We start from the raw sequence: 16286 nt of genomic DNA on the forward strand, positions 1-16286 counted from the left end.
TAAGAATTAAAGATTTTAACATTTAAATAAAAAAAGAAAAGAAAAAAATAAAAAATTTAAAAAAAAAAAAAACCAAAGTACTGCTGGAAAATAACTGTTATCCTAAAATTGTATACCTGATTACTCTCATTACAGAATGAGTTCAAAACAAAGATATTCTCAGACACGTAAAGTATATACTTCTTAGCGATCCTCACTTAAAGAACTGTTAAAGGCTGTGATCTCAAAATATAAATTAGCAAATAAAAATATAGGACACCCGGTTAAGCTTGAATTTCATGTAAGCTAATACTTTAAAAATTTATGTCCCAAATTATTTGCTATTTACCTGGCATTCAAATTTAACTGGGCATCCTACATTTTATCTGACAATCTGATCACAAAAGAAAGCATGAACCCAGAAAGCAAGGATACAAGAAACAACGCTGAGTGAAAAAAACTGATACCATCTCAGTAAACTCATTTCACTATTAACCATATGGAAAAAGTTGTTTCCATTAACTATATCTTTGAAAATGGTTCTAAAATGATAATCTCTTTTCTAAGAAAGTTATCACACCCTCTTACACTGTTGGTGGGAATGCAAACTAGTACAGCCACTATGGAGGACAGTGTGGAGATTCCTTAAAAAACTGGAAATAGAACTGCCTTATGACCCGGCAATCCCACTGTTGGGCATACACACCAAGAAAACCAGAATTGAAAGAGACACGTGTACCCCAATGTTCATCGCAGCACTGTTTATAATAGCCAGGACACGGAAACAATCTAGATGTCCATCAGCAGATGAATGGATAAGAAAGCTGTGGTACATATACACAATGGAGTATTACTCAGCCATTAAAAAGAATACATTTGAGTCAGTTCTAATGAGGTGGATGAAACTGGAGCCGATTATACAGAGTGAAGTAAGCCAGAAAGAAAAACACCAATACAGTATACTAACACATATATATGGAATTTAGAAAGATGGTAATGATAACCCTGTATGCAAGACAGCAAAAGAGACACAGATGTATAGAACAGACTTTTAGACTCTGTGGGAGAGGGAGAGGGTGGGATGATTTGGGAGAATGGCATTGAAACATGTATACTATCATGTAAGAAACGAATCGCTAGTCTAGGTTAGATACAGGATACAGGATGCTTGGGGCTGGTGCACTGGGATGACCCAGAGAGATGATATGGGAAGGGTGGTGGGAGGGGGGTTCAGGATTGGGAACGCATGTACACCTGTGGTGGATTCATGTCAATGTATGGCAAAACCAATACGGTATTGTAAAGTAAAAAAAAAAATTTTTTTTAAGAAAAAATAAATAAATAAAAATTACATGAAAACCATAATTTTAAAAGAATAATTTTCCAACTCAAAAAAAAAAAAGAAAGTTATCACAAATCCATTTTCTTTTAAATATGCAAGCTGTTGACATAATGGCCTTTGGACATCTCTACATTAAAAGAAGTGTAAATCCAGTACCACAAGTCCATTATATTACAAATGATGCATGTAATTAATCATAAGAAAAATAAGAAACTGGTCTTAAAATTAAGTATCACTGTATCTCACCCTACCTGTCTGTTTTAACCCAGCAGTATACCACAGGCCAATTCTTTTCTCCAGCCAAGTCAGTTTACTTGAGGGTCTTTCCTGTACTTTCTAGCCTCCTCAAAGCACTCAAAGACCAGTCTTCCTCTACATATTCACCATAATGCAGTTACAGCAATTTTTTTATGTTCACTTAAGAGGCCTGAAATGTCAGCTACAGTCCAGACGACCTCTTTATAACCAAGAAGTTCCATGTACACCTTCCTTATATGGATTATTAATCAAGATTGGTCAGTTTCATTTAATAACAGAGGTATGCCCCTTGGTGGGGGTGGGGGTGGGGGTGCATTATCTTTTCTATGGTCCAAATACAATTCAATTTCAGATGTACATCGGGGCACTTTCTAGCAAAAAGAAGTCCTGCAGTGAAAGTTTTAGTAAAGTATTATTGTGTCTTAGTGTATCTGTTTTGTAATTTTATTTTATTAGAGTAGAACAACCAGTGTAATAAAATCAAGCCATAGGAAAGTTATGTGGACAGCTCTTTTATATTTGCTTTAACGGGCTCATCTTGAGTGAGCTGAAATTCAGCTCGTTGGATGACTGAACAAAGCAAATTACATCCTGCTGATTCAAACTGATTTAATTACACTAAATCCAAAGGCCAAGACTGATATCTTATTCATCATTCATCACATATCCTCAGTCTGTAGTTCAGGAGTGTCCCACCAACTCATGTTTACGGGCCATGGGATATTTTTTAAAGATTTCAAGATTCATGAAAAAGAAATATACATACACTGGATTCTAAAAGCACAGGCACTGTCTAGCTATGTATTTTGGCATTGCCCATAGCACCTCAGCACGTGCTAAGAAGGTAGAAAACACTAGGTTGATTTCAGAACTATAAAATAATGAAAGAGGCAGGTGATTTTAGCATATTAAAAGAGATATTTGCTTTAAATAAAAGATTTCATTGAATAGACTGGTCCCCAAGTAATTTCAGAACCTAATTCTAGAAGTGAGATTTACATCTAATTTTTAAGAACACATTTATTTCATGGCAAAGTGACAGTCAAGTGTTCGTCATGTCCAACTCTTTGTGACCCCATGGACTGTAGCCCACCAGGCTCCTCTGTCCATGGAATTCTCCAGGCAAGAATACTGGAGTGGGTAGCCATTTCCCTCTCCAGGGGATCTTCCCGACCCAGGGATTGAACCTGGGTCTCCTGTATTGCAGGCAGATTCTTTACCATCCGAGCCACCAAGGAAGACCATGAAACAGGAGTTCCTATGATCACTGCCATGAGGTATTTCTTCATTTAATTCTAATTCTACATCAAACCTTCAGCATAATAATGAAATGACAAATGCTGCTCTAGATATCCACCAGAAAATTTACGTGAATTATTTGTTTTTATAAATGAAGCAAATTATAACAATTCCATAAATGTTGAGGGTAGTGAGGGCAGGTTTTAGAGCTCCATGTGTGTATATGCAATAAATCATTCCTTTGAAAACATAATTGCAGCACCACTAGAAAGGAGGGGAAAACCCAACTTTTAGGGCAATTATTTGAAAGCTCCTCAAATTAACTTGTGCACAGTTGGCTCTTTGTTACAGAGTACACTTTATGAAAAGTTGTTTCAGGCATTAATTCACTTAGGCGAAGGAAATAATGCAATTTTAGTTATTAATCACTTTAATTTTAAATGTGCTTTGTAAACTGAGAAGACATTAAACTCTAAGAACAATGTGGAATGCACAAGTAATTAGATGGTTAACAGGCTTCTTTTGAAAAACTTCAAAATAAAGAGCTTCAAGGCTCTAGGAAAATCCAAGTGTACATATGTAATGTGAGAAAGTTCTAACTAAGTTTAGTGGCCAATAATACTACAAAGGGAATGAAATTAAGCCCTTCGCTCAAAAGTAATGTAATAGATTATGATGAATGAAATCATATGATGTTATGAGTCAATCTACTCTGTAGTGTAATTTAGCAGTGCCTTCTTGAGGCACCATGAAATAGAATTTTCTGTGATATTTCACTCCAGAATTCATGCCAAAAAGTAAAACACTGTTTTGCAAATATTCTCCTAAGACAAACATAAGCCAGGATTTGGCATTACTGAACATCAGTGTGACTGAGGTGGAACCATTTGATATCCTCAGTATGAACAAAACTTGTTAAAGGTCACTCCATACCAGCCAAACCAGAAAGGAAAAGATTAAAATCCTCAGAGAATTACTTGAAGGCTTCTCCACTTTATTTTGCTAAATGAGATGACAAATGATTACTTGCAAGTTTTCACTTCCACTTCTATAGTGGCATTTTTATGAATATGAACTGTTAGAACCTTGAACTAGCCAGTAGAAGGAATATATTAGATAACTATCCTTTCTTTTTAAATCAAATATTAATTTTGTTGACTTCTATTAGTTCTCAAAACAGGTAGTATATCATATTTACATTAGTAATACTTTACAGATCTATGGCAACGCACTCCAGTACTCTTGCCTGGAGAATCCCATGGCGAGAGGAGCCTGGTAGGCTACAGTCCATGGGGTCGCAGAGTGGGACATGACTGAGCAACTGAGCCACTTCATGACGACGACAGATACATACAAAATTGGTAAAAGAGGCCATGCTGCACACAGAAACAGAGATGGCTTGGAAATTTAATTCTGGCTTGGCCTCCTCATCATCTCTGTGATCTTGGGTACTCTCTTTAAGTTCCTAATTGGGATTGCTGCTGCCAAGTCGCTTCAGTCATGTCCGACTCAGTGCAACCCCATCCCTGACTCTCCAGGCAAGAACATTGGAGTGGGTTGCCATTTCCTTCTCCAATGCAGAAAAGTGAAAGTGAAGTCACTCAGTCGTATCCGACTCTTTGCAACCCCATGGACTGCAGCCCACCAGGCTCCTCTGTCCATTGGATTTTCCAGGCAAGAGTACTGGAGTGGGATGCCATTGCCTTCTCCATAATTGGGATTAATAATGTCCAAATCCTATCCCACCCCAAGAAAATGAGTATACTCATCATTTGACATTCAGAGAAATTAGGAGCATCTGACATTTTTGGAAAGTTTCTAACAAGTAGTCATGCAGACTTAGAATGCTGAGGTATAAATATGGATCCTCCTCTTTCTACAGCTTAATGGAGTGACCAGATATACCTCATCAAAGGAACACTTCAGGAAACTACATGTCTAGGGTCTAAAATTTGTGTGATAGACCAGTTATTTCTTTCTTCTCATGCAGAACCTCTATCCCTGGTGACAGAATAACACTGCTCTCAGAGCACTAGAATAAAGTCATTTAACACTACGTACTGCACAGGAAAGGCCCCGCTGTAGCATCCTGGCCATCAGCTATGAGGGATCTGTTGGATCACTCCTAAGTGCCGGAAACTCAGTACTTCCACAAGCATTTCATTACAGTGATGGGGAATTCTAATCCACAGAAAAGGTTTGCATGTAGTTGTTACAAATATGCCTCCTTATAACTCCAAGCTATTGACTTTAGCTTTTGAAGTAATTTATAAGTCATGTAGGACAGTTGATTAAACATTTAAAGGCATATTTCTAAGGTAGCCACTATATTTCTCTTCAGTCAACTCGGTTTATATTTCTCTTCAGTCAAACAACTTGGTTTATACGGTAGAAATACATTTAGCCATCTATTCATTCATCCACCCATTTAATTCAACCTTCTACCCATAGAGTATGAACTTTTAATGATATCTGAAATTCTACTGATTCTTACATAATGTTGATTAATCCACTACTCCTACATCCCTAGCAGTACTACAAGTTTGCAGATGTTTCTCAAAAAGCATCTTGAGCACTCTCTCCTTTGCCAACATTCTTTGATCTACAATGAGGGCTTAAAATATTTGAAGGAAAACGTTTTAAAGACATGGTATATCTATGTGCATTTCAAAAGAAGATTCTTTTGAAGTCAGCAAAAGCTCTTTAAATCATAAAAGTTATACAGATGCAATATTGAAGAGACAATTCACTTGAGAAAATTCTCAGATAATTAAGATATTCCTTTGACTTGAACCATTTTGATAGGGATTAACCTATATCTTGTTAACACTACATTAATCTGCTCTGTCCCTATAAACACATACTGGTCAAGGATAGAGAGTCTCAGACCACAAGTCAGAGGATATGTGCTGTGTTTTGATATGGATTTTGGTTCAATAAGACTCTTGAAAGCTCTTTCTCTGTTTATTGCAAAGTACACATATTTCCAAGTTACTACCACCACCTTGATCCTAGACATGTACCAGGAAATTAGGAGCACTGATTGCACATCTCCCAAAGTAAATGAAATGAAATTTGCTATCATATACGGGTACTATAAGCTAGGCACTGGTAAACCTGAATTATAACCTCAGATCTATTTGGCCACAGAAAAGTCACTTAACCAGTCTGGACTTGAATGTCCTCACTCGTAAAGCATAGACACTGAACTAAAGGATTTTTGAAGGTCCCACTGCTTGTATGTTTCTATATAGATTGAACAAAAGCAATTATCCTTCAATTAAAAAAATTTTTTAAAAAGAAATGTTTGCTCTGATATTTGATACCTTAATAGTTTGAGTAGCCAGAAGACAGTCTGATGAGAGAAGAAAGGGAACTCTGTGGCCCAATCATATGTCAGTAAAGAAGTAATATTTCTAGGAACACGCATGTGCTCACGTGTGCACACACTCACATGTGGATAGTGCACTCCATAATGTAATCCAATCTGCCAAGGATTTCACCACAAGTAGATAGGGGGCGGGGGGAAGTTCCATAAAGCTTAAATGGTAGTGATGTAATTCTAGTAACCATACACTAAACTTCTTTTTTCTAAATGGAGTGAGCAAGAGGTGGTTCTCTGTGGGACCTTCACAAGCTGGGTTAAAGAGCAAATCATGGCAAAACAACTCAAGTTTTTAAAAGCAAAACAACTGTTGAGCTCATACACCAGTGAATTCACAGTTGATCTTACCTTGACAAAAGGTGTTGTTAACCCGTTTATAACCTTGTAGGCATTCCATCATTTGATTATATCCATGATAAGCTATAAAAAAGAAACAATTCTGTTACATGCTTAAATTCTTACAACCCTAAACTACTGTATGTGATAAGCAAAGTGATATAAAGCATCAGTGATCTTACTTCTAAGATATCAACCCGATGTATATCCATTTTCTTTTGTTTTTCAGTATATCTTGTTTTGCAACAGACATAAATCTCAATTAGTTATCAATCTTTATGTTCATTCAAAAACCATAAAACTGTTCTATATTTTCTTCTAATTAGTGACTCTTACCAAAAAATTCAATTCCTCCCCAATGATTAACTACTGGCAGTTGAATTTTCTTATAAATTCAGAGAAAGTGGTTAGACATCCTGGTCTGCCTAGGACAGTCCTTGATGATACCTGTTGCTCCATCAAGGTTCATTAACAGCATTCCACTTCACTCTGAAAAGTTCCTCAGTTTAGATAATAAACTATATGCTCACTTTAATTAGAGGCTCACATATTCTAGTTTAAGCTGATTCTCTCTACCATGAAGCTGAGAAGAACAGGTGTTAAAGGAAGCTAGGAGATGTAAAGAGCTGCTCTGATACATTGTCTGATTCAGCACTCAGAAAACTCAACCAGTCAAATGTTGAAGCCACCAATTTACCAACAAAACCCTAGCCACTGAAATTTTGACATCCTACTGTGATACCTGAGAGAGTTCTTGGCATAAGTGCCAGAACCAGTTTGACCTAGGTTCAAATCTTGGCTCTGCCTATTGACAGCTCTGCTGCCTTGGAAGACAAGCTTTCTGGGTTCCAAATGGAATTCTGTACAATGGGAGTATTCCCAACTGCTGAGTAAGTCAGGGCTGTTGCGGAGTATAGAGATACTTTATACAAAATGCCTACTGTCAGGCCTGACAAAAGTATGCACAGGTATCACTGTTTCCTGCAATAAGGTATTCTTTTATTATAATAATGGACTGTCATGAAAATAGGCTGAATGGGTAAGCCACTTAGAAGACCTAAACAAGCAGTGAAACAAAAAAGTTCCAAGTAAAATGGAAATTTTCCTTTGAAAAATGAAATTATTTTGCCCCTAACACATGGTCTTTATTCTCACCACTAAGGAATAGCATGTAAGTATTTACTACTCGAATTCCTCTCCTCTATTACTTCCTTTCTTTGCCTTATTTCCCCTGCTAGAAATGGTTAAGGTGAGGAATCTGGAAATAGTGGGTTAAAAGGAAAAAATTGGTATGTGGGGAGTCACCCATTCAGCCCGCTGGCCACATTTCCAGTCTCGTCCCATGTAACGAGGCCACCCTGTAACACGTTACTTACAGAGACTGTGAGATCTCTGTCACTGAATTGTTCAAAAGCAAAAGAGATTAATATCTCATTTAAAAATTAAGTCATCTACTTCAAGGCGGAAAGCCAGACCAGATGATCTTAAAGTCTTCCTCTGCTTAGAATTTGATGCTAATTTTCTTCCAAAAATGTTTAAAGGACAAGCAATTTGTACATACCAAGTACATTTTTAATAGATTACAGACTCTTTAATGAAATCATTTGCAGATTTAAAATTAAGTTTTCACAGTAAGAACTGATCAACAATGAAAGGTCTCTCTGTATGTGGCTAAACAAAAACTTCAAAACATTAAATAAGAGCCACTTGAAAACTACTCTGAGTGGGGGGAAAAAAAAAAGCATGGAGCACAAAACCCTAGCCTCTAAAGCCAAGAAAAGTCTGCTCTCTTCCAAAATGAGCATGATTTTAAAATAAACAAAGAAAGTTTTTTAAATGACACAGGAAGAATATGACTCTGAGTGTCATATTTCTTGGGAGCGGGCTACATGGTAGGATGGCACAAACGGAGTAAAAGTCAAGATGTCAATAGCTTACTTCATTCATAATCCATGTTGCTCTTCAATTTATACATTAGATCAACCCATACAGACCTTATTTTCATTAGTTAAAAGTGATAGTAACTTTGTACTTTTATTTTCTACTTAAATTATCAACATTAAAACATAGAGCTAACAAAACCATATAAAGTATTGAATTTATCCCCAGATGATACAATTCTAGATAGAAAATGACATAACACTGTGATTCCCTTGACTCTTCACTTCTGTCCCTGTCTTGCAACTTTGGACTTTGGAAATAAGAGGAAAGAGAAGCTAAATAAGCAAACGATACACAGAGAAGGGAAAAAATGGAAAAGAAAAATAAGAGATAAAATGGAAAAAATACTAGCGAACATAAACTTAGCCTCAAGACCAAGCTATAAGAATTGGACTTCTCTTTCCTCAGTCCTTAGACTCAGCAGTGGAAAACATACTCACCGTCACAGTATTCTAAACTTACCCCTCAAACGATGGGGAGACATTTTCTGAAAGGCAATGCTTCTTCAACATTTTAGATATAGATTTGTTTCATGGTCTGTAAGACTTCACAGCAAATGACAGAGCTGGGAGTCAAACTCAAGTCTACCTAACCCTAAACTCCATGGTTTCAAAATCATACAAAACGTCCCCTAGATGTCCCTTTGGTCAGCTTGTCAGGATAATTTTATGTAGCTAGATCTTTTAGTGAGGTGGGACCATCACACTCAACCCACTCCTAGAAATCACATTGCTAATCATTATTGAAACCCAGAGAAAATTTCCTGGGGACAATGTCTCAGTACTGAATGTCCTTATTTATGTGGGTTTTTTTCCCCTGCTGCTGCTGCTGCTAAGTCGCATCAGTCATGTCCGACTGTGCGACCCCACAGACAGCAGCCCACCAGGCTCCTCCATCCCTGGGATTCTCCAGGCAAGAATACTGGAGTGGGTTGCCATTTCCTTCTCCATTTTTTTCCCCTCTATATGAATAATTTATTAATTATCAGAAACTTCAGTAGGTGTTTCCAAAAATTATTCTTCTAAAGGAAGATAGGAGCAATTATCAAGGAAAAAAAGTGAAATTAAATTAACCTTAAATATCAAAAGATTTAGAGAACAAATTTGAGAGATAAGAATCATTTATGATGATGGAAGAATAGTATATAAGACAGACCAAAGGAGATTCTTAGGGGCAGTTTCTAGACTGAATAGGTTTTAAAAGGCAGTTGAGAATACCATTCAAATCAACAGATGTTTAACAAAGGATAAATAAAAATTATCTAATGGAAGCAAATGAGAAACTCCTTGCAACATAAACTATTAAAAATAACTATTAAAAAAAAGATGACAACATAGAAAAATATCACTTGCTTTCTTGGCAAAAACATGACAAAGAAGAAGAGGGAAAGCTCTACTTAAACCCAGCTACCTCTGTCTTTCTAAAAAGTACTAGGAATCAATTATCCAGAGTGGACACTATATTAAAAAATGGGGAGAAAGTAACAGAAAGATGTAAATCTGGATTTATTCACATTAACAGGTTCTGGAAAACAAATTTTATAGACTAATCAATGCATGTAGATGTCAGTAGAGATTTATGTCTTGAAAAATGTGATAGTTTAACAGCAGAGACTAAGAGGAAAAGGGAGAAAGCACTGTGTCCTTCTGACTAAGCTTCTCTTTCACAAATCAGCAATCATTCATTTCTCTATTTTAGCTCTTCTTTTCTGTGAAATTTGAAAACCTATAGCGTAATAAAAACTACAAGAGAAGTTGTGGATATTAATAAACATTAAAGGAATGTAACAACAACTGCTGATTTTTTGTAGCAGCATTTAATTATCATTTCATTATCATTTTAAAAGAGATCTTATTTTTCTTTCATGTTAGAAAATAGAGCCTACATATAGCACATCCCCTTTTAAAAGATTTTTTCTTTAAAGTAATCCAGCTGATCAAAAGGCAACGGATAACTATGTTTATTAAAAAACAGAAATCAATATGAAAGCTTTCTCAGACTTGCAAGGTTTCTGGAATGTAAATTATTGTACTGTGTTCTACAATTCAATGCAATTTCTTTGAAGTCTAATGTCTCACCATTAAAACAGTCATCATAAGAAAACAGACATGCTACATTAACCTGCAAAAGAATGATGAGATGTCACTTACATGGCTTCTTGGGGCATTTCTGGCATTTGTGAAAGCCCCAGGAGGTGCCCACAGTTCCACAGCAGTCCTCCTGCTTTGAAAGGCCAGGGAGAGCTTTGCCACACTGCAATGATGAGGTGTGAAATAGGAAGGTTAATTGAATGCAGGATGCCCAGCTCCAGAGCACTGGTGTGCTTCACAGCCACATTATAAAACAGTTCCCTTGCTGTTGACACAGATCCTGGGTGGGGGGATGTTGAGAGTGGGGGCTCTAAAACCTCAGAATGAAACATCAGTACACAATCAGTAGGACACTCAAGCAAACAAGCATATTTCCAAGAGCTTCTTGGGATTTTTAGAGTCTTCATACACCCTGTCACTGTTCAGAGCATTTTATAAAACTTAACCTTCCAATGCCTTTGTTTGCATTTTTTTTCCCTTAGTAAGAAGGAACTTAGAAGATACTTTGAACATTTTACATTTGAATTTTAACTGTCTACTGAGATGTCTGCAGTGGACACTCAGAGAAAGGGCTGTAAGGGTGAGGCATGCACGAAGACCTTGGGAATAAGGCACAGATCCCGCCTACAAGAGGCTATGGGTCCTCCTGTAACATCAAGGCCTGGGCAGGGACAGGGTATGACCACGGGCTGAGCCAGACCAGCCCTGGGTGAGACAAACACTCCACACATCCATGCAGCCTGATCCAGGGAAGTCAGCCACGCTGGGAAGGTTGTGGCAGGTTTGAATCAGGCCAGCAGGCAGAGGAGCCCAAGTTTGGGGTCACCTGAGCACCACGGAGATGACAAATGCGAGGATCCATCTCATGTTCCAGTCAGCCAAGGTCAGAAGAGGCCAAGCAGCAGAATCCTGAAGTTAGACCTGCTTAGCGGCACTGACAAGACTTCAGCATGACAGACTCTGCTCTGCGTACCGATTTTGAGGCCAGTGGTGCAGGAAGGGTCACCTGGCTCCTTATTCCTAATGTGCAGGCAAAGCCCAGATCTAAGGGGCCACTCTCTGCCTTCCTCTGTCTCCCCTCTACAAGATTCTCCAAATGGCCTTCAGAGTCACCTTGGCTTTCCTTGTGGCTCAGCTGGTAAAGAATCCACCTGCAAGGTGGGAGACCTGGGTTCGATCCCTGGGTTGGGAAGATCCTCTGGAGAATGGAAAAGCTACCCACCCCAGTATTCTGGCCTGAAGAATTCTAAGGACTATATAGTCCATGGGGTCGTCCATGGGGCTGCAAAGAGTCAGACACGACTGAGCGACTTTCACTTTCACAAGACAAATCTGATCACATTACTCGGAATGAAAACCTTCAGCGACTCTCCCCTGTATGAAGACTGCAACCTCTCTGACACGATAAGTGTGACCTTCTAGTTCTCACCTCGGACAATCTCTCTGTGTCCCCTCCCATGACTCTACATCCATCCTTCAGGCACACTCAAGGACTCCTCATCCTTAACAGGCCTGGAGAACCCTCACCATGAAACCTCCTGTCTCCTCAATTTCAGCGAGTTCCTCCAACCATCCCCTTTACTCCATGACACTTTCTATACAGTTCTGCTGCCTCCACCATATATTTTAATCAAACACAGAAGTATTTTATTCATCTTTATATCCCAATGTATAGTACAAGTTGCAAATAAGCACTCAGTAAATGTTAAGGGAAAGAAGGAGCAAACACTCAGAAGAAACTAAAGAACAAACTAGTTTCAGTCCATTCAAGCAAGCAATGGTCCTGGGGAAAACAATGGGAATTAGCAAAGTAGCCCAGGCTGGTGAGTAGAACTCAGGGGCAGAAAGGTTGGGACAGCTTGCGACTCGTAGAAGGGCAGCAGATAGTGGATACCAGTTGTCTGGCAGGCCTCCAGGGACTGCACTGCCTTCCCTCCAGGTCTACCCATGCATTCCCAACAAGGCTCTGACTACATGTCCGACTTGTAAAACAAAACCAGAGGAGGCAGAGCTCAGCTAATGAAGTTGGAGTTACATCATAGCTTTGAAGTCCTCAGGTTTTTGTGGGTTTTCAAGATTTCAACAGGATGTCGTATTCTCTCCAAAAATAGTGTATGATGAGCACGAGGAGGGGAGGGGGGCAATGGGGGAAGAGAGTAAACACATGTACAAATGGAGAACCTCGGGGAGGAACAACACATACTGGCTGCATTCAGGTAGTTCCCAGACTCCTTCAGCTTAATAACAGAAGGCTTAAACCTGAAATATGAAGCAAGGAAGAAGGAAGACGGAACAACGCTCTAGGCGTTAAGACTGGAAACATAATGATATGTGAAGAACACAGAGGTCTCCACGGGTGCAATCAGCTGCCAAAGCGTGCTTGTGGTTTACTTCCAGTATGATCAGTCAGATTTATGCCAGACACCAGTGCACATCACATGTAGACCATTCTCATCCCAGCCCCTCTAGGTTCTTCTCTTCATCAAGCAAAACTCTCAACACTTGCCGATTTTATATGCTCCAAATGCTGGTAGCAGTTAAAATCCAATTTTCACCTTGGATTCCTAGAATGTTTGATTTGGGAGGGCAAAAATAAATCATTTCTCCCGACTGGGCCTAAAAAAAAAAGGTACAAGGTTTTCATTACAGGATTCAGGCTGCTTTATCCTACGGCTTTGTTTTTGCGGGTCCACAGCCAAGAGCAGCACAAGCCATCCAAGTCGATTAAATAAATGGCAGGGTAGGTGGTACCACAACGCTGTGTGTTCCTCTCAAAACTGGGTCTGCACAGTATGAGGACAGACTGCAAGAGATCATGTAAGAATTGAATCGCCAGTCTATGTCTGACGCAGGATGCAGCATGCTTGGGGCTGGTGCATGGGGATGACCCAGAGAGATGTTATGGGGAGGGAGGTGGGAGGGGGGTTCATGTTTGGGAACGCATGTAAGAATTAAAGATTTTAAAATTTTAAAAATAAAAACTAAAAAAAAATAAATAAATAAAATAAAATAATGAAAAAAAAAAGAGATAAAGTCAGGTTTGCAGCAAGGCATGAGGTTTCATGGGCACCCCTTTAGTTAATTACCTATGCAGAAATTGCAAAGTGCAGCAAGAAACTCCACCTGAGATCTTTGCAGCCAGATGCAGGACTTTCTCTCATACAAGAAGTTCCTCAGCACCTGGTATGATCTGGATGCTAGAAGCATCTAGAACAAAAGAAGGTAAAGGAAGGATCTCCGCTCCATACCAAAAGTCCACACAGGAGACAATGACATTGAAAAAGACATTAGAATCTTGAATGCCCGTCTGTCAGCCTGGAGGAGTCTACTTCTCAATAAGACATAATCACATGGACATAGGCTGATGCTACTGAGCTACATTTTTTATTCCCAGACTAAAGTGATTTTTTACAAGTTAAAAACACAAATGGAATTTCTCTTGTGTGAATCACTCACCACATTTTCAGAGAAAGCCTGTCTCTCATTTCAAGGCATATCTTATTAGAAATCCAGGAGAAATGTGCTAACTGTATAACACAATATTTAGTTAGTTCAAGCCAGAAAGGAAAACCTATACTGTCCATTGAGCAATGCGATAAAGATCAAAAAGTTCACACAACTCCAGGCTGCACATTAGGGGACTCTTGGACTCCACGCGTCCATGCCAGGATTCATCAAATGCATGGCCCACCTAGAGTGGTCCAAACAGAACAGTAAAGGTTCAGGCTACCAGGTTCAGTGACTATCAGCTGAAGAAAGTAGAGATAATAAGAGACAGCAGAGTTCAGACATGTTCAACAAACTTGTTGCTTGAAGTTATCTGCATGGTGAAGGTATCAGCAGGACTACAGGCTCCAGATCACAAGAAAAGAGGATTCTACTCATTAAGCAGGAGACCTTTTCAACAGTGAATGATTCTCAGCAATGGAAGAGGTCAAGATCTTCCCTGATGCTGAAGGCTGAAGGATCATCTCGCAGGAATGCCCAGGGTAAGAAGCAGATGGCTCTTAGGGCGTCTGTCAGATCTAGGGCTCCACGTTCAATATACACTGACAGGTCGCATTACTGACAAGGGAAATACTAGAGCCAACCCCAAGTACTTGTGTTGCTCTCCTGTCTCTAACAGGACAGTGTCTGGGCAGATATACTCCTACCCAGCTTCTGTACTTTACCTCATCCCTCAAATCAGCACCACCAGGGATGCTCATACCAGTCTGACCTTACTCCTAAAGGACCTACGCAAACTAGACAGAAAAAGAGGAAAACAAATAGAATCCCTCCCAGCCCTAATCACCATGATTCTTGGAAGACTGGCTGCATGAAAATAACTCATCAACCATTACTATCTGCATATCTGGACTAGCACCATACATCAGAAGGTAAGACTATTTAGAAAGCATCACAATTACTCCATGAATGTTCATGGTACTACTTTTACAGCAAAAAAGTTATTACAAGCAATGGTGTAAAAGCCTTTGTTAACCATTGTTAAGAATTAAGCTTGCAAAATCATGAACTCTTCTAAATGTTGACCTGATTTGAGAACACTTATCTGTAGACTTATCTGCAGCACTTACCTGCAAACCCTCACTTTTAAAATATCTTAACACTTTCCTGCCACTCAAAATAAAGCTGTGATGACAGCTGGTTTTAGAAATTCCTGGACGAAAAGGGGACGACAGAGGATGAGATGGCTGGATGGCATCAACGACTCGATGGACATGAGTTTGAGTGAACTCCAGGAGTTGGTGATGCACAGGGAGGCCTGGCGTGCTGCAATTCATGGGGTTGCAAAGAGGCGGATACAACTGAGCGACTGAACTGAACTGATAAATATATGAGCATTAAGATTTAAATTTAATGGCTTATAACTTTTGCCTATTAAAAACTTGCCAATGGAATTGCTTCACAGATGAACAATCACTTGAAGAGAGTGTGATAAATATTGGAGTATGGTTTCAAGAGATTCAGTATTCACACCTTAAAATGACTAGTACCTATAATATCCTCATTTCAAGAACGTTTGCTGCACCAGGCCAGAGGATCTTCCCCAGGAAAGATTCAGCTGTGGGGAAAAGAAAGGAACACTGGTGTGGAATCATTACACCTGGACCTAAACCCCAAGTCTCCTCTTATTAGGGACCATTCAGACCATTCAGCATCTCCAGACTAGTTCTCAGACAAAGGGATGGTAATCCCAAATACAAAGGACAGTGGTGAGATTCAACAATGCATGTCCAAGCATGGCTGACCATATCCCGTCAGCCCCTGCGCAGGGACTGGTAGACACTGATCTTCTGGGATGTGTTCTGCACCAGAACATAGTGCTTGGTAAGCAGAGCATGGGCTGGCTGGATCTGCATCATCCTCCTCAGCTTATATCTTGTGTGGGTACAACCTACCGAGTGTTATAGTGCTGGCCAATTTGTTAGGCTCTCGGGATATATTTCTTAAAAGAGTTCAGGTATTTTATGAGTAAAAGAGCTGCTCTATGAAGATGGCCACCATGACAAGGACCCACAACTGAAGACATTTGAAAATGTTAATACTGAAATACTCTTACAAATTAGCTTATCATGTGTATATAACTCACTTTATTTTGCTATCAGGAACTATTATATACTGAAGTATAAAAGACTGAGTTTGAATAAAGAACATTTTTCTCAATGAGATTAAGACACTGGAACCAAAGCAACACAGAAAAACTAAAATACTA

General features: G+C 39.1%; 1 protein-coding gene across 31 annotated transcripts in view; it reads right to left on the reverse strand.

The window, feature by feature from the left end:
• LTBP1 (latent transforming growth factor beta binding protein 1) overlaps positions 1-16286 on the reverse strand; it is a 454253-nt gene that overhangs the window by 179162 nt on the left and 258805 nt on the right. For all 31 annotated transcript variants that reach the window (XM_060412286.1, XM_042246288.2, XM_060412293.1 and 28 more), the window contains 2 exons: positions 10631-10733; positions 6552-6623 (listed from right to left, as the gene is read on the reverse strand). In XM_060412286.1, the coding sequence (XP_060268269.1) occupies positions 6552-6623; positions 10631-10733 (175 nt within the window). The remainder of the gene's footprint in view (positions 1-6551; positions 6624-10630; positions 10734-16286) is intronic.

This window comes from Ovis aries, chromosome 3, assembly GCF_016772045.2.
Source record: "Ovis aries strain OAR_USU_Benz2616 breed Rambouillet chromosome 3, ARS-UI_Ramb_v3.0, whole genome shotgun sequence".
NCBI lineage: Eukaryota > Metazoa > Chordata > Mammalia > Artiodactyla > Bovidae > Ovis > Ovis aries.